This window comes from Salvia miltiorrhiza, chromosome 5, assembly GCF_028751815.1.
Source record: "Salvia miltiorrhiza cultivar Shanhuang (shh) chromosome 5, IMPLAD_Smil_shh, whole genome shotgun sequence".
In the NCBI taxonomy this organism is placed as follows: Eukaryota; Viridiplantae; Streptophyta; class Magnoliopsida; order Lamiales; family Lamiaceae; genus Salvia; species Salvia miltiorrhiza.
In genome coordinates, this window is record NC_080391.1 from 17293137 (window position 1) to 17317025 (window position 23889).

Consider the following 23889-nt stretch of genomic DNA (forward strand, 5'->3'; position numbering starts at 1 on the left):
ACTAATAAAAATGAAATTAAATGATAAAAAATAATTATATACCCTAAATTGATGGAATAAACCCTAGTTAACAATCACAAAATTAAACTAAAACATATAAAGTTGAAATTGAAGAAAATATACATAAGAAATTAAACAAAATTAAAAGTGGGACACAAAGTGAGACATAAAGTGTGGTACACTGAATCTCATTCCGGTTAGAAGTAGCAAATGAGATCCACTGTCCCATTATTTAGTGTGTACCACCGTGTACCACTCTTAATTTGTCTCATAAAATTTGTCCGGATAAAAATAAGATTATTTTTTTTTAAAATCAATTTATTTATGAATTTTGATTCAAGTTTAAAAGGATTTAGTTATTTTTATTGTTTTCTCCATATTGTAGTTTTTTCGTATTTTTTTAACATTTTTTTATTATTTTATTTGTAATTTGTGTACTTTAAAAATAATACTCCCTTCGTCCATGAAAGTGTAACACCCTAATCTAATTAAAGTATTAAATATGAAATTAAATAATTTTTGACAGCGGAAATATCATAAAATAAAGATTTGGATTTATTTTCAAATAAATAAATTTTTAAATAAAATATTTGAAATAACTTAAAAAGAAGGCCAGCCATGAAGGAAAAGCTAATATGATAACATTAAACCTGATAAGTTATATTAAAATCTCAAAAGTAGTTTTAGACTTTGAAACTATACAAGCAAAAGGCTAGATGTAACTACGCCATCATATTTTTCAAAATATATATATCCTTGACGCGCCCATTCGATCCTCCACGCGTCTCCAACCTTAGTTACCTGAAAATGTTAAATATGGGATGAGCATATGAAATATACTCAGTGTGGGAACATGCAATAATTGTCCACGTTAATAAAATGGTCAACACATAAGCACTGCACTGTAATACTGATAACTGAAATTCGCACGGTGGCATACCAAGGACTTTAAAGTCCTGGACCCATTGAGCAGGCCCCTGGCGAATAGGTTGCAACCCTAACTGTAACATGAAATCGCATTGTGGCATACCAAGGACGGTGAAGTCCTGGACCCATTGAGCGGGCCCCTAGCGATATAATTTAATGCAACTCACATATGGTAAACACATAATATTAAAATGGACAAAGATTAACCACAGCATGTACTGAAATAAATCCCACACCTGTAACTTGAACTTGAAATTAACTGCGAGAATTTAAAGTTCACGTTCCTAGTCGCGCCGCACCTAGTCATATAAATTCAAATAATAAAACATAAGGGCCTAATTGATCTTTATTAGCAAAATAATCTATACTTTAGAAAATTATTCATGAAAGTCTTTAAAAAAAACTAAAAATTAGGAAATGATAATTAAAGAAATAATTGTGGGCTTAAATAAATTTATACTTGCTATTAAAAGATTAACTAAGTCAAAAGCCCAAATGTTTTTAAAAGCCCATAACCTTATCCCTTATACTGCAATTCACGCCTCATCTCCTTCTCTCAATTTCTTTTGATTTTCGGTCAAGGGCAGACCATCTCCTCCCCATAACTGTAAATTTCTAACCTTCTTCCTCAACCTCTCTCCCTCTTCCTCATCTCTCGCCCTCGCCTCTCATCCCCCTCTGTCCTTCTCTTCGCCGCCTGCCAGTGCCACCGCCCCGTCATCATCTCCTTCACCTCGTGACCGACAGCAGCAGCGGGGCTGCCGTCGCGTCCCTCTGCGTTGACAGCAGCACCGCCCCGCCACCTGCTCCCTCTGTCTCGACCAGCAAGGCTCGGCAGCGGCCGAGACCACAGCGCTGCCGCCCCTGTCTCCTCCTGCTGGCCGCCGTGGCGCGCAGCGCCGGCGGCATCACTCCAGAATTCCCCCCTCTTAGCTCAATTCCCTTTCTAAACCTTTTTATTCTACATCTAGTTTTAAGAATAAGAACTGATATACTTATTGTTTTTCTCTATGAACCTTATTGCTTTCTTTTCTGTAAAATAAAGGAGAAAGTAAAGCAGTAGCTTTTGCATTTCTTTGAAATAAAAAGATGAAAACTTGCAGAAGAATAAAGTTACCAGTTGAAATTTGTGCAGTAGCAAGAAACAGAATGATTTATAAACGTTGAGTTTGGTTGAATTCCTGGGCAATTATAAAGAAGGAAAAATGGAGTGTATATATACTAACTGAATTACGTAGTGCACAAGAATAATTTGTGGTGCACAAAATTGAGAAAAAAATGACTGAGGAGGAAGCTTAAACGTGGCCGGCAAGGATTAAAAATTGTGGCTGGGAAGATCTGCTTGCTTCTCAAGATTTTTGAAAGTTAAATATGTGGCTGAGAAAAATAAACTTAGCTACATATTGCCCTGACTTCGTAAGCTGTTATGGGCTTACATTCAGCCCAAGGAAAAATAAATAATTAAAATACACATAAGGCCCAATGTAGAAAATTAGTATTCTTGATCATAATTTTCCATTTGCTAAGGTTATAAATTTATAACATGTAATTTAAAAAGTATTTATCTAACTAGGGGCGCGACTATATATTTTACGAACATGCTATATAAATATTCTTTTCATGATTTAAAATTAGTTAAAATATAAATAATGCAATCAAACAAATAATTAAATAATTAAATGGGTTCGGGCTGTCACAACCCTACCCACTAAAAGAAAATTTCGTCCTCGAAATTTAACTTACTTGGTTCTAAGTGGGGGTAGCGAGCTAGGATTTCTTCTTCACGTTCCCAAGTTGCTTCATCATGTCCGTGCCTAGTCCATTGAATTTTTACTAAGGGTATTTCTTTACCTCGCAAAACCCTTACCTTCCGATCCAGTATGACACTCGGCTCCTCTTCGTACGTGAGGTCCTTATTGATTTGGAGTTCTTCATGATGAACGACGTGACTAGGATCATGCAGATATTTTCGCAGCATGGAGACGTGAAACACGTTGTGTACAGCCGACAATTCTGGCGTTAAAGCTAAACGATAGGCTACGTCTCCTATGCGCTCGAGGATTTCAAAAGGTCCTATAAATCGAGGCCTCAACTTCCCTTTCTTGCCAAATCGTAGGACTCCTTTCATTGGTGCTACCTTGAGAAAAACTTTTTCGCCAACCAGAAAATGTAATTCCTTTCGTCTGCGATCAGCATATGATTTCTGTCGATTCTGAGCCATTTTAATCTTCTCTTTTATTTTCTCGATGACCTCAACCGTTCTCTCAACGATTTCTGGGCCCAACACTTTTCGTTCACCAACTTCGTCCCAATATAGTGGCGATCTACACTTTCTCCCATATAACGCTTCGTATGGAGCCATGCCAAGGGTCGTTTGAAAACTGTTGTTATACGCGAATTCAATCAAGGGCAGGTGAGTTTCCCAATTACCTCCAATGTCCATGACACTAGTTCGCAGCATGTCTTCTAAAATCTGAATAGTTCTTTCAGATTGTCCATCTGTTTGAGGATGATATGCTGTTGAAAAGTTGAGCTTCGTTCCCATGGCTGCATGTAAACTTTTCCAAAATCTGGACGTGAATCTTGGATCTCGATCAGAGACAATGGATACTGGCACTCCATGTAGTCTCACCACCTCTTGCACATACAATCTCGCCAATTGGTCCATCGAATAAGTCATCTTTACAGCAAGGAAGTGTGCTGACTTAGTAAGTCGATCCACGACTACCCAAATTGCATCGTGACTGCGTGTTGTCTTCGGAAGTCTCACTACAAAATCCATTGTAATGTGTTCCCATTTCCATTCGGGTATCTCCAATGGATTCAACAATCCAGACGGTCGTTGGTGTTCGGCCTTCACTTGTTGGCACGTCATACATTTTCCAACATATTCAGCTATCGATCTCTTCATGCCTCTCCACCAAAATGTTTTTCGAAGATCTTGATACATCTTGGTGCTTCCAGGATGTGCCGTGTAGGTCGTGCAGTGTGCCTCATCCAGAATTTCCTTTATCAACTGCTTGTCTTTAGGGACACAAATTCTGCCTGCATATGTGAGTGTTCCATCGTTTGCCAACGAGAAACTCGTACTATCATTGCTAAGTCCCTTATTCTTCATCTTCTGGAGGAAGTCGTTGGTTTCTTGGATTTTCTTAATTCGATCTCGTAATGTAGGCTTAACAACTAGCGTTGCGAGCATGGCTTCCTTGGCATTCGGAGTTATCACTTCGAGTTTCAACTTTTCAAATTCTCTTATCAAAGTCTCCTGTTGAGTCATCATCAAAGCTAGTTGTCCTTCACCTTTTCGGCTAAGTGCATCTGCCACCACATTAGCCTTTCCTGGGTGGTACTGTATAGTACAGTCATAATCCTTCACGAGTTCTAGCCACCTTCTTTGTCTCATGTTCATCTCTTTCTGTGTGAAGAAATATTTCAAGCTTTTGTGATCAGTGAAGATCTCACATTTTCCTCCATACAAGTAATGTCTCCAAATCTTTAGCGCATGAACTACGGCAGCTAGCTCCAAATCGTGTGTAGGGTAATTATGCTCGTGTGGCTTCAACTGTCTGGATGCATAGGCAATAACTTTCCCTTTTTGCATCAGAACACATCCCAAACCTTGCTTCGAGGCGTCTGTATAAATGACAAAATTATCTGATCCATCAGGTATGGTCAATACTGGTGCTGTCGTCAACCTTCTTTTCAGCTCCTGAAAACTTTGCTCGCACTTATCAGTCCACTGGAACACAACTCCTTTCCTTGTTAATTGTGTCATCGAACCCGCTATCTTTGAGAATCCCTCGATGAATCTTCTATAATAACCAGCGAGTCCAAGAAAACTCCTTACCTCACTTGCATTTGTAGGTGCCTTCCAATTACTTACAGCTTCAACCTTAGCTGGGTCCACCTCAATTCCATTTCCAGTCACCACGTGACCAAGAAAAACTACTCGGTCTAGCCAAAATTCACATTTCTTAAATTTGGCGTAGAGTTTCTCACTCCTCAATGTTTCCAAGACGATCTTAAGATGCTCTTCATGTTGTGCATTATCCTTTGAGTATATCAAGATGTCGTCGATGAAAACTATGACGAACTTGTCCAAATATGAGTGAAAAACACGATTCATCAGGTCCATAAATACCGCTGGAGCATTGGTTAGACCGAATGGCATAACTACAAACTCATAATGACCGTATCTTGTCCGAAAAGCTGTTTTCGGTACATCGCTACCCTTTATCTTGAGTTGGTGGTAGCCCGACCTCAGATCAATTTTTGAAAACACCTTTGCACCCTTCAATTGGTCGAACAAATCTTCTATCCTTGGTAGAGGATACTTGTTCTTGATGGTAAGTCGATTAAGCTCACGGTAGTCGATACACATACGCATTGTCCCATCTTTCTTCTTAACAAACAAGACAGGCGCTCCCCAAGGTGATACACTTGGCCGTATGAATCCTATGTCCAAAAGCTCTTGTAGTTGTGTTTTTAATTCCTCCAATTCTTTTGGCGCCATCCTATATGGTGCTTTTGAAACGGGTGCTGCTCCAGGCATTAAATCGATCGCGAACTCCACTTGCCTATCTGGCGGTAATCCAGGTAAATTCTCGGGAAAAACATCAGAGTAATCTCGTACTACTGGCACACTTTCGAGAGTAAGTTCTCCATCTTCTTTGCCTACAATGCTTACGAGATAAGCCTCGCCAAAGCCTTTGTTCAAAATCTTTATTGCTTTCATCGCAGATATCACCATAGGCATTTTTCCTAACTTTGATCCTTGGAACGAAAATTCTTTCTTTCCTGGTATTTTGAAAACAATTTCCCTCTCGTGACACTTAATTGTTGCAAAGTTTCGACTTAGCCAGTCCATTCCTAAAATCACATCGAAGTCATGGATTTCTATGAGGTATAAATCAGCTTCAAGCTTTCTATTTCTAAAGTTCAAGGGAATTCTCCGAGCAATCCTATTCGTCTTAATGCATTCTCCAGAAGGAACACTTATGTTCAAGGCTAAGTTTTCTACTTCACAAGGGATATGATTCTTTTGACAAAACTTAGCAGAAATGAACGAGTGCGAAGCTCCAGAATCAAATAGAACAACTGCTGGTGTTCCAGATATGAGTAACGTACCAGTCATTGTGTCGTCATCTTCTGCTTCTTCCTGATCAGCTAAAGCGAAGAATCGAGCATTTCCTTTCTTTTCTGGCTCTTTGCCTCCTATTCTGTCTGGTCCCACATTTTTCTTCCCTTCTGGCGCATTATATATCTTTTTAGGACAATTATGTGTAGTGTGCCCCGGTTCGTGGCAAAAGAAACAAACTCTTTTACCCCACATGCACTCTCCATAGTGATATTTTCCACATTTCTGGCATTGTGGTCTTGTCCCCGTTGTTCCTGGATTAACGCCTCCACCAAACTTCGGCCTCTTATCTTGGAAGTTTCCTCCGCCTTGATTATAGTTCTCCCACTTCCTTTTCATAGGTTGATTCGCTGGCTTTTGTGCAGGGATGTTTGACCCAAGAGCAGTTGCCACCTCTTCGGCTCGCTTAACCAAATCGCTAAAATCTTCAATTACATGTGCAGCCATAATTCCCTTGATGTCAGTTCTCAGTCCCTTTCTGAACCTAGCTATCATTTTGTCTTCTGTGTCAACTAGGTGTGGTGCAAAACGAGCCAACTCATTAAATTTCCTCTCGTACTCCTCTATAGTCATATTTCCTTGTTTCAACTCAAAGAACTCGGTTTCCTTCTTTTCTCTGAATGACAGAGGAAAGTATTTATCCATTACTACTCCCTTGAAGATTTTCCAATTGAGAACATTGCGATCCTCTTCTCCCAACAGACGATAGAAATGTTTCCACCATTGTCGAGCGTCCTCTTTGAGTTGAAAAACAGCACATGAAACTTTCTGTTCCTCGGTACAGTTGATGTGAGTGAAAATCCGTTCAAGCTCTTCCAACCACTCTTCAGCTGCTAGCGGTCCATCACGTCCATTGAACCGTGGCGGATTATAGTTCCGAAATCGCTCTACCGCTTGATCTATCGTGTTAGAGGTCTGGTTTAGGTCACGTTGTGTGGCCTGAGTTTGGGTTTGGTGCAGGACAAAACCCTGTAAAGCACTCAGAAATTGACCCATGAAGTCTCCTCCATTAGTTGGATGAGGTTGTTCTGCTTCTGCTTCGGAATTGGTATTTGAGTTCTCGGCGTGGTGGGAATGTGCACGCGTATTCCTCATGGTTCTATATTCAAAGCCACTATCACATAAATGAGGGATTATAAAACAAGACTTTTCTAGGAAAATGCTAGGTTATTCCTAATTCGAGGACTATGTTCAACATGAAAATTTTGAACTCATCAAAACTCAATGTCATGAACTGTAAAATTCCGAAATAAAATTTATGGCTGCAATAATCTTCAACATAATAACTTGCAAACTGAACTTGAATTTACTGAGAATAACTTCAATTATTGCAGCAAAATTCAACATAATTTTCGGAATATAAACAGTTTATACTCATCCCCTTGAAAACTTTTAAAATAACTTTACCTTGAAGTCGGAGAGCGTAGTGGTCGAATGGCTTCGTCACACATGACTTGAAAACATTTTAAGAATTTTTTTTTTTTTTTATTTTGCAGAGTCTACAGGAAAGTAGACCTGCTCTGATACCATGCTGTAACACCCTAATCTAATTAAAGTATTAAATATGAAATTAAATAATTTTTGACAGCGGAAATATCATAAAATAAAGATTTGGATTTATTTTCAAATAAATAAATTTTTAAATAAAATATTTGAAATAACTTAAAAAGAAGGCCAGCCATGAAGGAAAAGCTAATATGATAACATTAAACCCGATAAGTTATATTAAAATCTCAAAAGTAGTTTTAGACTTTGAAACTATACAAGCAAAAGGCTAGATGTAACTACGCCATCATATTTTTCAAAATATATATATCCTTGACGCGCCCATTCGATCCTCCACGCGTCTCCAACCTTAGTTACCTGAAAATGTTAAATATGGGATGAGCATATGAAATATACTCAGTGTGGGAACATGCAATAATTGTCCACGTTAATAAAATGGTCAACACATAAGCACTGCACTGTAATACTGATAACTGAAATTCGCACGGTGGCATACCAAGGACTTTAAAGTCCTGGACCCATTGAGCAGGCCCCTGGCGAATAGGTTGCAACCCTAACTGTAACATGAAATCGCATTGTGGCATACCAAGGACGGTGAAGTCCTGGACCCATTGAGCGGGCCCCTAGCGATATAACTGAATTTACAACACATATGGCAAACACATAATATTAAAATGGACAAAAATTAACCACGGCATGTACTGAAATAAATCCCACACCTGTAACTTGAACTTGAAATTAACTGCGAGAATTTAAAGTTCACGTTCCTAGTCGCGCCGCACCTAGTCATATAAATTCAAATAATAAAACATAAGGGCCTAATTGATCTTTATTAGCAAAATAATCTATACTTTAGAAAATTATTCATGAAAGTCTTTAAAAAAAACTAAAAATTAGGAAATGATAATTAAAGAAATAATTGTGGGCTTAAATAAATTTATACTTGCTATTAAAAGATTAACTAAGTCAAAAGCCCAAATGTTTTTAAAAGCCCATAACCTTATCCCTTATACTGCAATTCACGCCTCATCTCCTTCTCTCAATTTCTTTTGATTTTCGGTCAAGGGCAGACCATCTCCTCCCCATAACTGTAAATTTCTAACCTTCTTCCTCAACCTCTCTCCCTCTTCCTCATCTCTCGCCCTCGCCTCTCATCCCCCTCTGTCCTTCTCTTCGCCGCCTGCCAGTGCCACCGCCCCGTCATCATCTCCTTCACCTCGTGAACCGACAGCAGCAGCGGGGCTGCCGTCGCGTCCCTCTGCGTTGACAGCAGCACCGCCCCGCCACCTGCTCCCTCTGTCTCGACCAGCAAGGCTCGGCAGCGGCCGAGACCACAGCGCTGCCGCCCCTGTCTCCTCCTGCTGGCCGCCGTGGCGCGCAGCGCCGGCGGCATCACTCCAGAATTCCCCCCTCTTAGCTCAATTCCCTTTCTAAACCTTTTTATTCTACATCTAGTTTTAAGAATAAGAACTGATATACTTATTGTTTTTCTCTATGAACCTTATTGCTTTCTTTTCTGTAAAATAAAGGAGAAAGTAAAGCAGTAGCTTTTGCATTTCTTTGAAATAAAAAGATGAAAACTTGCAGAAGAATAAAGTTACCAGTTGAAATTTGTGCAGTAGCAAGAAACAGAATGATTTATAAACGTTGAGTTTGGTTGAATTCCTGGGCAATTATAAAGAAGGAAAAATGGAGTGTATATATACTAACTGAATTACGTAGTGCACAAGAATAATTTGTGGTGCACAAAATTGAGAAAAAAATGACTGAGGAGGAAGCTTAAACGTGGCCGGCAAGGATTAAAAATTTTGGCTGGGAAGATCTGCTTGCTTCTCAAGATTTTTGAAAGTTAAATATGTGGCTGAGAAAAATAAACTTAGCTACATATTGCCCTGACTTCGTAAGCTGTTATGGGCTTACATTCAGCCCAAGGAAAAATAAATAATTAAAATACACATAAGGCCCAATGTAGAAAATTAGTATTCTTGATCATAATTTTCCATTTGCTAAGGTTATAAATTTATAACATGTAATTTAAAAAGTATTTATCTAACTAGGGGCGCGACTATATATTTTACGAACATGCTATATAAATATTCTTTTCATGATTTAAAATTAGTTAAAATATAAATAATGCAATCAAACAAATAATTAAATAATTAAATGGGTTCGGGCTGTCACAGAAAGAACTTCCCAGGAGGGAGTGGCACGGGTTTTAAGAAAAAATATTGTTGAGTGTATTGAGAGTGGATAAAAAATAGTTGAGTGTATTGAGAGTGGTGAAAAAGTATTGGGAGTTGTGAAAAGTGAAAAATGAGAAGATTATAAGTGGTGGGGTATAGTCCAAAAATATGTAGGAAGTTCTTTTGTGGACGTCCCAAAAAAGAAAGATATGAAGTTCTTTCCTAGACGGAGGGAGTAATAATTAAAAATGTTATTAAAAAATTACAAAAAAAAATACAATATATAGTAAACAACAAAACTAGCTAAATTCTATATAATTTTGAACTAAATTTTTTAAATAAATTTATTTTATAAAGTATTTTATGATATTTTGTCCGAATAAATTTTATCCAATCCAAATAGCATTGCCGTTTGGATGGCAGCACATCAGTGCTAGTCAACAACATAGTGGGGATTGGGGAAAGTCGGAAACTTCTACGTTATTGGTTCACCTTCACCGAGACCATTTCAACACCCACTGTTTAAGAATTTTAAAACATAATGTCCCAAAAGTCTCCTACAAAATTTCTTACGCCAAAGTCTCCTAAGTCAATTTCAAATTTTCACCAATCCAAACACATTTATTTCACACCCACACAAAATTAGAATACAAAGAAATACTAATGCAGCATACCAAGAAATTAGAACATGCAAAATTATTAATGCAGTAATCGTGCATAAAACATAAAAAATAAGAACATCAAAATTAGTTATCTAGTTCGGTTATAAAATACCTACGTATGGAGACCTTGCCCAAGGTAAATTATTTACTAGTGATGATAAAATATACAAAGAATTTACACGTGAATACTCGTTCCTCCTAACCTCTAAATGTTCTCAAACTTCCACCAAGATGAATAATTGAGAGCAAGACAATGACTCACCCTCTAAATGTGAATGCTACACATTCACCACCTAAACCCAACAATATAAACACACACCAACAGATTGGTGCAAGAAATTAAAGTAACAATTCAACCCACAATGCTTTACAAGATGAAATAAGCGACAAACTAGAACACACTTACATGTAGTGTATGCTCTGAACAAAAGCCACGAAAATACTCTCAATATGCAGTAGAGTAACAATAAAATCAACAAATGATCTCTTCAACGCATATATACAAAAAATCTAGCAATATCCAAGCTTGAATAGGATTCTCATAGATCACGTTTGCAGGCTGATTGGAGTCTATCTGAAGGCACCAACTGAATCTCACCATCTCAATCTGCAGATTCGATTCCATGTATATCCACAAGACATGTAAAGGATAACTCCAAAATCTGTCACAAATCCCGCAAGTATATGTCTCCAGTATAATTTAGAACATCGAAAGTTACTTGTGAAGTTACTGTTCTAATAATATCAAAGTAGAACATCGTAAGACACTTGTATTGTCTACATAATGATAATAAAAAATATATAGTTTTAAAATTACTCCAACACAATTGAATTGTCAGAACCGCTAGGAAAATTAAACACAAGTAGATCAAAACATAACTGGTTTCCATTTCTCTAACAAATTAATCTTCATTGTTTGTTGAGAGAAATTCATGTATACATGGATATGTCATTACCCTCTTGCTTTTCTTTCTCCCTTTTCATCTTCTTCTCTTCAAAGCTGCTCATTCCAAATGCTAAGAATCCTTTCAGTGTGGAAATTACAATCTGAGTTTTCCATTCACGAAAGATGATAATCCGAGCTACGGATTGATCACCGTTGATGCCTGTGATTCTGATCCTCCATATCCAGTAATTCATTTAGGTGGCGGTAGGGCTGTCAAACCTAGCGGGCCGGGCTGGCCCGGCCCAACCCGACGGGCCTAGGCAATTTTTTGGGCCGGGTCGGGCCGGTCCAAAATTTCAGCGGGCCGCTAATATTGAAGCCCAGCCCAGCCCAGCACGGTCCGCCGGGAGGGCCAGGCCAAAATGGGCCAAATTCTTATAAGTAAAATTTTAACTTATTATATTTTCAATAATCGCGTATTCACGTTTCTATCTTGAATATTGATAAATAATAAGCAAGTTTAAAAAGCATTCATATTTAAAACAAAATGCTTTTGAAAAGCAAAAGGTGAATCATCATTCATCACCTATTCACGTTTAAATCAGTAAGTTTTGTTTTTCTTGTTCATCTTTATTCTTTAGGTTGATAGCTAAATTAAAAATTATTTTAATATTAAGTACTATAATATTAAATGACTAAGTGAGGATTTAAATCCTAATTTTAATTTGCAATCAGACAAACTTTTTTGGACTTGGACTCTTGGAGGAATAATGATAAATAAATTTAAAATAGCCTATAACTGACGGGCCAATTTAGGCCCGAAAGCCCAGCGGGTTTTTTGGCCCACGGGCCGCGTGGGTCGGGCCTGGGAGGCCCGGTTTTTTTTGGGCCTTGGAAATCCTAGCCCAGCCCGGCCAAAACTACGGGCGGGCCGGGCCAATTTCAGCCCATTTTGACAGCTCTAGGTGGCGGAAATCTTGGTTATTATATTTTAGAGAATATCAAAGCAAACAAAGTTTTGATTTCTGATGTTCAGCTTGGATCTCAATTGCAGAACCGAAGCAGCTTTTTCATGAATCAATCTATGCTTCGATCTCCTTCTGTTTCAATCTCATTCTCTCCTAATCTCTATCTCACCTTGTTCCCTTGCTTCGCTGAACCTGCTAATAAATTCGATGAACATTTCGAAAACTATAGCAAGATAGATTGTATCTCCTCGAGAGTGTTCACTGGTGCAGCTACCTCTGAATTCTAGTGGAGACTCGGGTGATTTGTTCAATGTGATAATTGCTACCTTTAGTCTAGAATGGACTGTTTCTGAAGAAGGCCTTAGTTGTTTCCATGGAGGAGGCCAGTGTCTTACTTCCAATAATAACCAATTCTACTGCAAAAAAGGCCTTTAACTCATCTATCATTTTCGTTTTCTCTCTTCCTGTTATCTCTCTCTTAATTATCGTAGCAGAGATAACATGTATTTTCATATTGTATATTTTTATCATTTTTCAATTTCACCCTCAAATATGTATAGTAATTTAACTCATCTATCATTTTCGTTTTCTCTCTTCCTGTTATCTCTCTCTTAATTATCGTAGCAGAGATAACATGTATTTGCACGTAAAAAAATTTATTTTAATACATAATTTGTATGAGAGTGAATATATATTTTACTTTATTTTATAATAATATTTATAATTTTAATATATTTTATCGAGTAAACTATAGTGTGATTGTTCGATATGGTAACTGCAAACTTTACTCTACAATGGGATGTTTCTCAACAATGTCTTAATTGTTTCGATAGAGGAGGGCAGTGCCTTCTACTGCTGCAGTTCACTGGTAGGCCTCAACATTTGTATTTTTTACATGGTGTGGAAAGCGGTAGCAATCTGTTTATAGATCTTTAGTTACTTAGTACTATTAGCTAGGTTGATCAGTTTCCTATAATAAAGGACTAAATCTTTACAACGAGGTAGTTATAAAAAGATTAGTTTTTTGTTGTTTCACCTAAAATTTGAAGGCTAATGTTGAATTTATTTGCAGGAAATAATAGACTTCAAAAGATCCTTTTCATAGGTATGTCCCTTTTACCAATGCTCTGCTAAGATATTCTCAGCTATCCTCTTTTTAAATAATTCATTACTCCCTTCGTCCCAGCTTTTGGTATCCAGTTGAGAACGACACGGGTTTTAATAAAGTGATTGGTGTGTTGTGAGTGGAATAAGGGTTCCACATTTTATATGAGAGTTAAAATAATTAAAGTGGAGTAAGGGCCCCACATACTTTTACTAAAAATAGAAATGGATACCAAAATATGGGACGTCCAAAATAGGAAAGTTGGATACAAAAAGCTGGGACGGAGGGAGTACTAATTATGATGTTGCTCAACTTTATTAATCATATCTCGGTTTCCTTAATTAATACTTGAACTTCATTGTGATCACTGATCAACATACAATTTTAAGTTATTATTACATTCTTCTGAGATTGATCTGAACAACATTTTTTCCCTCGGCAGGAGGTATCACCATAACCGCTTTTACATCCTCTTTGATAATTATATTCGTTTCAATTCGGAGGAAGCGTGCAAAGGTGAAACAAGAGCATGATAGAGACATTGAACTCTTTCTCAAGAACAATGGCAATCTTGCACCAATGAGATACAAATACTCTAGTATCAAGAAAATGACAAACTCATTTACTGAAAACTTGGGAAGAGGAGGGTTTGGCAGTGTCTACAAAGGACATTTTCCCGATGGTCATCTTGTAGCAGTGAAGGTCTTGAACGAATCTAATGAAAATGGGGAAGATTTCATGAATGAGGTTGCCAGTATTAGCAGAACTTCCCATATTAATATTGTCACGCTTTTAGGATTTTGTTTCGAAGGTTCTAAAAGAGCTCTCATTTATGATTTCATGCCTAATGGATCTCTTGAAAAGTACATTTGCAACAATGCTTCGTCATCTGCAGAATCTAGGTTGGAGTGGGATAAGTTGTTTGAGATCGCACTTGGCATTGCTCGAGGGCTAGAGTACTTGCATCAAGGCTGCAATACGAGAATTCTTCATTTGGACATTAAGCCTCAGAACATTCTTCTAGATAAGGACATGAATCCAAGAATTTCAGATTTTGGGCTTGCTAAATTGTGTCCAAACCGATCGAGCATAGTCTCTATGATGGTGGCAAGAGGCACAATAGGGTACATTGCCCCTGAAGTATTTTCTAGAAACTTTGGGGAAGTCTCTTATAAGTGTGATGTGTATAGTTATGGTATGTTGGTGTTGGAAATGGTTGGAGGAAGGAGAAACATTGATCGAAGAGAAGTAGATCGTACGAGTGAAATATACTTCCCACATTACCTCTACAAGCAGCTTGAGATGAATGCAGAAAGAGATGGAAATCTTGCTAGAAATTTCAATGAAGAAGATGAAAGCCAGTTTGTAAAGAGAAACTTGATGATTGTTGGGTTATGGTGCATTCAGACGAACCCTAAGGATCGACCATCGATGAAGAGGGTTGTAGAGATGTTGGAAGGGAAACTTGGATCATTGGAGATTCCACCCAAACCTTACCTTTACTCTCCACCAAGAGCAGCACCAAGCTATTCAGCTTCTGAATCTCTGTAGTATTTTGCTTGAATTTGTATGTTAAAAGTGAAGCTTTATGTTTTATATGCTTCGAATTGCATTGGCCTTGTTGAAAAGAAGTAAGTGTGGGTGTTAGAATAGTTGTGAAGAATTTTTATGTCCATAATTAATTTATTTCCAGCACTCCATCTTTCATTCTGTCCTAAAGTTTAATGATTGGAGCTTCTTCCACCTAAACCTTACAGTAAAATCCTTGAGCCAGTTGAGAACTTCACCGAATATGTTGACTAGCACTATTCTGTGAATCTATATAAAATATTTAATAAACATAAATAGAATTATTAAAATATATATTAATATTGATAAGATTTATGATTATATATGAACTTTTAACATATGTTTTTATTTATTTATTTATTACTCCCTCCGTCCCCAAAATAAGTTCATCTTTGGGGACGGCACAGGTTTTAAGGAAAAGTGGTAAAGTGTATTGATAGTGAAGAAAAATATGTTATAATTAGTATTGGGAGTGGTGAAAATGTGAAAAAGTGTTATAATTAGTATTGAGAGTGGTGAAAAAGTGAAAAGTAAGAATAAATAAAGTATTATTAGTAGTGGGGTAGTTGTCCAAAAATGGAAAGAAAGAAAGAGGAACTTATTTAGGGGACGTCCCAAAAAGGAAAAAGAGGAACTTATTTCAGGGACGGAGGGAGTATTATTTTCATTAACATTTAGTCAGTAAGTATAAAAGAAATTTTGAACATTTAACATTAATGAAGTCATTATAATTGTGTATCAAGTATAATCCCATCATATTGATTATTTGATTATAACATAAAGCGATTGTAACGCCTAAGCTTCTGAGCGAAAACCCCATTCGCCATCGCCCGTCTTCCATTACTCGAGAAGAAGCCAGCCACCTCCGTCCATCGCCCACAGTCCACGCCCACAGTCGTCCTGGTGTAGCAGCGGTAGCCGTTTCTATAAGCCCCTCTTCCGACCGGACCGCCGCACCTGTTAGCCAGCCACCTCCGTCCATCGGCTTCAACCCATCTACCACCATCCACCACCAACGACTACACTCCAAAAATCCCCCATTCCAGTCGCTGCCGACATCCATCAGCCAGCCACCACCGCCCACCGCCGTCGACCCCCGCCGATTTTAAGATCCAGCAGACTTCCGTAGCAGATCGGCGCCGATCTTCACAGTAGCAGACCAGATCTACTCAGCAGCAGACCGGCGCATTACGCTCCCAGCAGATCTCCGATCGGCTCCCAGCTGACCTTCGCAGCAGCAGACCGACGCCGTTCCTGCAACACCCAGCAATTGGCTCTCAGCAGAACTCCGTCGCCAAGTTGACACAGTCGTAGCTGCAGTCGTGCAGATCTGACACAGCAGCAGACCGACGATTGTCCAATCTCGGATCTTCTCTTTTCTTGTCTTCTCTATCCGATGCCGATTGTGCCTCCAGAAAACTGATTGTGCTCTGGTTTCTCCCAGATCTAGAGAACCTTCTACGCCTCTCTTCGGTTCGGTTAAGGATACGTTTCTCGACTGCTTGGTTGTTATGTTTGGTTCTGTGAAATTGGATTGAGCCGATGTGATTTTATCTACTGTCAAATTCATTGGTGGTTTAAATGGAATGGAGAGAGGTGAGGAAACGAAGGGCTGGCCAACCTTTTTCCGAGAGAATTCCGACAAGACACCAAAGATACCCAAACCCTAGGAACACAAGCCTCAGTGCGAGAAGAACCTTTAATGGAACAGATGGTGGTAGATTTGGGCGGCAATCGACGAGGGGAGAGTGGAATGGGAGGGATAAGGCGATCACCACTTTCTTCGTCAACAATTTGCCAGACGGCTGCAGCGCGGATTTCCTGAGAAGAAAGTTTGCCACGGTCTTGGAACCTACCGAAGTTGTTTGTCCTAAAAAAAGGGATTTGCGTGGGAAAGCTTTCGGTTTTGTTAGGTTCGGGGGGGTGAGTTTTCCCGATAAGTTGCTTGCGGATCTTAACACGCTATGGATCGGCAGCTATAAAATCAGGGTCTATAAACCAAGGTTTGAGAGACAACTGAGGGCTGAAAGGCGGGAGGATCCGAAGCCTGATAAGAGTCAGGAGAAAGCGCGTGTTTTTGAGAGAGCGGACAAGAAAGCTGGAATTTCCTTCAAAGATATTCTCACGGGGAACGAAGGAAAGGAGACACGAGCGGAAGAAGTACTTCATTTCAAGCCAACGGATGAGGAGAAAGCTTGGATACAGGGGGCGGTTACCGGTCTTCTGAAAAAGGAGTTCTTGTGGGAAGAGGTCAAAGACGAAATCATGGGAGAATGTTCAGGGAAACTGAAAGTTTCGACAATTGGAGGGAATCTCGTTCTCCTTCAGAGTGCATGCGGAGATTCAACTAAAGAAATCCTTAAAGAGATGGACGAATGGTTTCGGTTCTGGTTCTCGTGGAGTAGGAAATGGAAGATTGGCGATGTTTCGCATCAAAGAGTGGTCTGGACCAAATGGGTGGGTGTGCCTTTACATGCATGGAATCCTCGTTTCTTCAACGATGCATGTGCTAGCTTTGGTGTGGTTCGTAAAATTCATGAAGGCACCGCGACAAAGGAAAAGTTCGATGAAGCCTTCATTCAGGTTGCCACGGGCCTCCATTCATGCGATAGACTTTTGGATTGTGTGATCGAGGGGACGTGTTTCAAAATTCGTGTCGAGGAGGTCCGAGATGCACCCAATCTCTGCGTCAGATGTCAGGCGGAGGAGGAGAGGACGGAATCGGACTCCGATTGGTCTTCGGAGGATGTCTCAACGGGGCCGGCAGATGCTATTATCGAGGATGACGAAAAGCATTTTTACAAAAGCGGCGGCGTTTCATTGTCCCAAGAAATAGTCTCTTCGATTCCAACATCATGTGAGGGGGGTAGAACCGAGGGCCCAACCGAAGGGCAGTCCAGTAAAGAAGAGGAAGGCCCACATCATCTAGAGAGTGGCCCAGGAGATAAGGAAGCATTTTCGGCCCAACCCTTTTTTGACTCTTGCGGTTTGGTCTCCCCGAGCCCCCAAACAAGTGGAAAATCATCGTCTATTTTTGTGGAAGAAGTCACAGTGGGAAGGGAAGATGGATTTGCGGGAGGTCAGGTGGGAGAGAGTTCATCCTATCAAGTTTTTGCCAAAGAAACGAGGCTTTCAGCCGAGTCTGGATCGGAGAAAGACAAAGAACGCGAGGGTCAACCACGACAGTCAGAAGATGAGGAGAGAAGCCTTTTTCTTCAGGAAATCACCGAGAAAGAAACCGCTGGTAAAGCTCTCGAAAATAACAAAAAGAAACAGAGCAAGAAATCGAAGAAGGTGTGCCAAATACAGGGAGAAAATAACGGATGGAGAAACTTCATTGCGGATATGGAAACCGAAAGTTTGGAAATTTGGAAATTAGGGAAAACTTTGGGGCTTTCAAGCCAACTTACAGATCAGGAGATGGCAGCGCAAATTGAGGGCCAAGAGGAAGGCAGCGTGAGGACAGAAGCTGGGAGTAAACCAAGTAAGTGTCCATGAATTTTCTATCATATAACATTCGGGGCCTTGGGAGTATTGGGAAACAGAAAGATGTTAGTGAGATTGTCAAAATGCAAAAGATTGATTTTTGTTGCCTTCAAGAAACAAAAATGACTGAGTTTGATTCCTCGGTGTGTAACTCTTGGTGGGGTATTGATAATTTTGATCTTGTGGTTCGGAATTCTGAAGGGCGGTCTGGTGGTTTGGTTAGTGCTTGGAATAAAAACGTTTTCCAAGCTTCTAGCAAATGGGACGTCAGCGGGGCTGTGGTGGTGAATGGAAAATGGGTTCAAGATAATGTTGTGTGCTGCATCATTAATGTCTATGCACCAGTTGGTTCGGAAGAGAAATCTAGACTTTGGGATGTTATAAAAAATATAGTGGAACAAAATGCCGATCGCGGTGTCTGTGTGATGGGGGATTTTAACGCAGTGCGGAAGCGGGAAGAAAGAGTTGGAAGTGGGGATTCTTATGGGGCAGCAGATGCAAGAACCTTCGACAGCTTTATCGGTGATAGCGGCCTTACAGAAATCAGATCCCAAGGGCGAAAATTTACGTGGTATAAGCCGAATGGGATGTGTAAAAGTAAACTGGATAGGTTTCTGGTTAACGACGCGTGGTTGCGTCAATGGGAGGGGTCGATGGGACGTGGTCTGAAGCGCACCATTTCGGATCATTGCCCTATTGTTTTGGTGTCAAAAGTAGAAGATTGGGGACCAAGGCCTTTCAGATTCCTCAATGTGTGGGGGACACATCCGGAGTTTGAACAACAGGTTAGGAAAGTGTGGACGGCGAACGGAATGACGGGATGGAGATGCTTCGTGGTCAGTGAAAAATTGAAGAAACTGAAAACGGAACTGAAAGAATGGAATAAATCAACTTTTGGGAATATTGATGAAAGAATACAGGTTTTGAAGATTGAATTGCAAGCTCTTGACCAGAAAGATGAAGAGCATGGAATTGAGGAGTCTGAAATCATTCGAAGAAATGAAATCCAAGCGAATATTTTTCTACAGCTGAAAGACAAACAAAGGGTCTTGCAACAGCAAGCCAAGGTTCGGTGGCTCAAAAGCGGTGATCTTAACACGGGATTCTATCACCGAGCGATTCTTGGGAGAAGGAAAAAGAATGAAATCTTGGGATTATACTTTGGAAATCAGTGGGTGTCTAATCCAGGGGAGGTCAAATCCAAAGTCCGGGAACACTTCGAAATCTTCTTCAAAAAAAGGACACGGAATCTGCCAAACCTCCCCAATGACTTCCTCAAGAAAAAACTCTCTGATGAGGAGCGCAACTGGCTGTGTAGGGAGTTCGATTTGGAGGAGATCAAGGAGGCGGTGTGGAGCTGTGGTGGCGACAAGAGTCCTGGTCCAGATGGGTTCACGTTCTCCTTCTGGAAGAATGCATGGTCGACAGTAAAGGATGATCTTCTCCAAGTTCTGAAAGAGTTTTTCGAGAACGGGAGGATCCCCAAAGGAAGCAATACTTCGTTCATTGTACTTATCCCGAAGAAGGAAGGGGCAGAAAAGCTGGATGAGTTCCGACCGATCTCCCTGATCAATAGCTTATACAAAATCATTGCAAAAATTCTTGCAGGGAGGCTGAAAATGGTGATGGGGTCTATTATCTCGGACAAACAGTGCGCTTTTATCAAAGGTCGGTTCATTCTTGATGGAGTGGTTATTCTCAACGAAGCAATTGCGGAAGCAAAGAAAAAGAAGATTGGTCGTATTTTCTTCAAGATCGATTTTGCTAAAGCTTACGACTCCGTTCAATGGGATTTTCTTGATGCTTTACTCGGTCGTATGAACTTCGATCAGAAATGGCGGAATTGGGTGAAGGGATGCCTCGATTCGGCGTCAGGCAGCGTGCTGGTGAACGGATCATCCACAGGTGTCTTCAAAATGGAACGAGGTCTCAGGCAGGGGGATCCGTTGTCCCCTTTCCTCTTTTTAGTCATCGCCGAAGGGTTAAATGCCCTGATGGAGAGAGCTACTGATCTCCAGCTCGTGGCTCCGGCTGTTCTGGGGATGGATAAAATTTCTGTGTCGCATCTTCAATATGCAGATGACACAATCTTCCTGTTGGCAGCTAACGAGGGGAATGTGACTTTTATTAAAAGGATCCTTCTTCTCTTCCAATTCCTTTCAGGTCTCAAAATCAACTTCGACAAGAGCAACTTGATGGCAGTTGGTGTCGAGAATGCGTGTTTAAGGAGGTGGGCAGGTTATCTCAACTGTAAGGAGGGATCTCTTCCTTTCAATTATCTCGGTATCAAGGTTGGGGGACGGATGAATAGCAGTGTGGAATGGAGTTGCGTCGTGGAAAAAGTGTTGAGGAAAATCAGAGGTTGGAAGAAGAAATCTCTTTCTTTGGCAGGGCGTATCGTTCTGGTGAAGTCGGTCCTTCAAGCCATCCCAGTGTTTCAATTGTCTTTTTCCTTCATTCCTAAATCGGTAATTCACGACCTCAACTCCGTTTTTGGAAAATTTTTGTGGGGGGGAAGTGGCGTGTCTAGGTCTATTGCTTGGTTCAAATGGAAAGACATGTGTGTCGACAAGCTTCAAGGGGGATTGGGCTTTCGAAACATTGAATGGTTTAACAAGGTCTTGGTGTTTAAATGGGTGTGGAGGTACTTGGTCGAGAGGGAGGCGCTGTGGGTCAGGGTGATTAAATCCTTGTACGGGGATTTGTCAAGAGGGGTGGGAGGGGAGTGGAGGGTGGAGAAAAGGGGGGGGGATGAAGGGATGGTGGTCGAAAATTGTTGGGAGAGCAGGGAGGGAGGAAGAAAAGTGGTTTAGTGGCAATATTCAAAGGATTATGGGGAATGGTAGAGAGGTCAGTTTTTGGGGTGAGACGTGGGTGGGGAACAGCCACCTCAAGATCCTCTTCCCTAGACTTTTTAATCTTAGTCTCTTTAAAGATGGTAATGTGCAGGAGGCTGGGGAATGGACGGAGGAAGGATGGGTGTGGGATCTCAAGTGGCGAAGGGAGCTGAGAGAGAGGGAGAAGGAGATGGAGGAAAATTTGATGTCAGTCATTGGGACGCTTTCTCCTTGCCTAGAACTTATGGACGGCTGGAGCTGGAAGAACGCAGCGGGGGGGAACTTCTCGACTAAAGCGGCCTATGAGGAGTGCGCAAAGGCGGAAGGTGATCATTTTGGGAGACACATTGTAGCTAGTGCCCAAATGTGGACGGCACCGGCTCCTCACAAAGCCAGAGTGACAGCTTGGAGAAGCATTTGTAACAGGCTGCCAACCTGCGAAAACCTTCTCAAAAGGAATGTCCTCATCCCAGCCGAAGAACAGTGGTGCAATGCATGTGTGTGGAGGGAGGAAACATCTGAACATTCTTTTCTCCATTGTCCGAAAGTCGATCGTGTGTGGGACAAAATCCATCAATGGATTGGAATGGAAACGGCTAAACCACAAAAAGTCGAAGATCATTTCATATCTTTCATTGGAGGAGGAAGAGGTAAAAGAAACAAGAACTTCCTTAAAGCTCTTTGGATTGGGACTGTTTGGCTGATCTGGAAGTATAGGAATGAGAGTAGGTTTGAGAACAAGAATTGGGAGGTGTCCAATCTTGTTAATGAGGTCAAAGGGAGGCTTTGGAGCTGGAACAAAATATTCCATGTTGTCGAGTTCAATGTTTCTTTTACTTTGTGGTGCTCCAACGAGTTTGCACCACTTGTTTGATGTTTTTGGTACTCCTAGTACCACCCCAGTTTTTTAATGAATTTTTTATTGATCAAAAAAAAAAAACATAATCATAGCATTATAATTTATTATATTAGTTAATTTGTATCTCTCAAATAGTTTATAAGTGTTAACTATATATATATATATATATATATATATATATATCATATATCATGTGATCATATTACATAATTTCTTTAAAAATGAAATATGTAATTATATATTTTTATCTAAAATGATTACATATAAACATAAATAAAATTACTAAAATATTAATAATTGATAAAATTTATAATTGTATAGGGACTATGTAATATATTTATTTATTTATTATTTCTTAATTAATATTTAGTCAACATGTTTATGACTCAATGGCACACTGCTACTATACAGTTGACTAGGAACATGAGACTTCAAAGTATGACATCGTGCGAACAAGGAATTCAATGAGTTGAAGGAATTTTCAGAGTGAATTGTGGGTATTGGGGATGGAACAAATTGTGACAATAATAATGTTCATGCATCTAACGATCTCTTTGATGATGTATTGCTTAAATCATTTGAAAATTCAATACGAGATATCGTTTCTAATACTTACCCATCCTACTCCAACAACATCCATGATAATTCTTATTTCAAAGAACGAGCAATAGATGCTTCTACCAATATATTACAACTTAAAAATTTGAATACTCATGTATCATTAATAAATAATTAAATTTTAAATATAAAAGTTACTTTATTTGATTTTTATTTTTTTAATAAATAATATTTCTAATGCATCATACAGGCGCAAAAATTAGTGTACACAATGTGTAGTCCAGATTTGATACTACATACTACCTAAGAACACGTAACTACTACTCAACCCTATATATATATCACATTCAAATAACATTAAATTAATTTATTAATTCTATGGTATACAATATATACTTGTAACCGTTCAATTAATTTACTACTTGTTCTCCACTTTCTACAAAAAATGGAAGGTGAATTCAATGAGTACAGGAAAAATCAAGCTCAAGGCTCAGGGTTCCTACTTCTTCTCGATGGGTTCGCGCCTTTCTTTTAAGGTTCGAAATTCTACCCCTCGGGCAATCTTCCTATCAACTTGAACAAAATTTGTTTTGTTCAAGACGATGATGTAACAAAAATTCCCTCACTCCCAAAGACGACGAGTGATCACTATTTTTATAGCAACAAAAATTGCAACTAATACAGTGTAATTGTTGCAAATAAACGGTAATCGAGTATCGTATCCACAAGGACTGATAATCGAAATCACTCTAAGTAATCCTAATAAAACTCTAACAATATCCAGGCAAACTCAAATATGATGGATGAAAAAAACTAAAATCAAAACAAAGCAAATAAAACAGGATAAAAACTCAAATAATAAAAGACTCTGACCTTAGAGATGTATTATCGTTAATCAAACACATGCATTCAATCTATTGATTCAAACACCAATTTAATCCAGCCCTGATGAAAGATGACAACACTATTCATAAGCTTCTCTAACGAACACTTATGAATGTAGATTAATAAATTCATTATCGCATTCAAGACTAAAATGAATAAATTAACTCTCAACAGCACACAAAGAATAGCTTCTTATAGCTTCACCTGTCGCATTCAAGACTCAAGGCTAGCACTATATCATGCATTCCTAAATCGGCTGAACAATTATCGCATTCAAGACTCAAACTGAACAGTTAGACATGTAAATTATTGATCAGATAA

The 23889-nt window shown here is 39.5% G+C and overlaps 1 protein-coding gene and 2 long non-coding RNA genes across 4 annotated transcripts; 1 reads left to right on the forward strand and 2 right to left on the reverse strand.

The window, feature by feature from the left end:
- Positions 1-650: 650 nt before the first annotated feature.
- Positions 651-2674, reverse strand: LOC130986440 (uncharacterized). Its single transcript, XR_009089267.1, has 2 exons — positions 2045-2674; positions 651-1226 (listed from the first exon to the last, which is right to left on the reverse strand). It is a non-coding gene; the product is annotated as an uncharacterized LOC130986440 (long non-coding RNA).
- Positions 2675-7928: 5254 nt separating this feature from the next.
- Positions 7929-9352, reverse strand: LOC130986439 (uncharacterized). Of its 2 annotated transcripts, XR_009089266.1 has the most exons (3): positions 9172-9352; positions 8290-8352; positions 7929-8205 (listed from the first exon to the last, which is right to left on the reverse strand). It is a non-coding gene; the product is annotated as an uncharacterized LOC130986439 (long non-coding RNA). The 2 variants fall into 2 exon arrangements; XR_009089265.1 differs by lacking the exon at positions 9172-9352 and having other exon boundaries at positions 8290-8757.
- Positions 9353-12974: 3622 nt separating this feature from the next.
- Positions 12975-15026, forward strand: LOC130986425 (PR5-like receptor kinase). The gene is made up of 2 exons (XM_057909830.1): positions 12975-13374; positions 13817-15026. The coding sequence occupies exons 1-2, from the start codon at positions 13323-13325 to the stop codon at positions 14923-14925; spliced, it is 1161 nt and encodes a 386-aa protein (XP_057765813.1). The 5' UTR covers positions 12975-13322; the 3' UTR covers positions 14926-15026.
- The last annotated feature ends 8863 nt before the right edge of the window (positions 15027-23889 follow it).

Coding starts and splice junctions, on each gene's coding strand:
- LOC130986425 (XM_057909830.1), top strand. CDS start 13,323: ATGTTGAATTTATTTGCAGGAAATAATAGACTTCAAAAGATCCTTTTC. Junction 13,375..13,816: donor TCAAAAGATCCTTTTCATAG/GTATGTCCCTTT, acceptor TTCCCTCGGCAG/GAGGTATCACCATAACCGCT.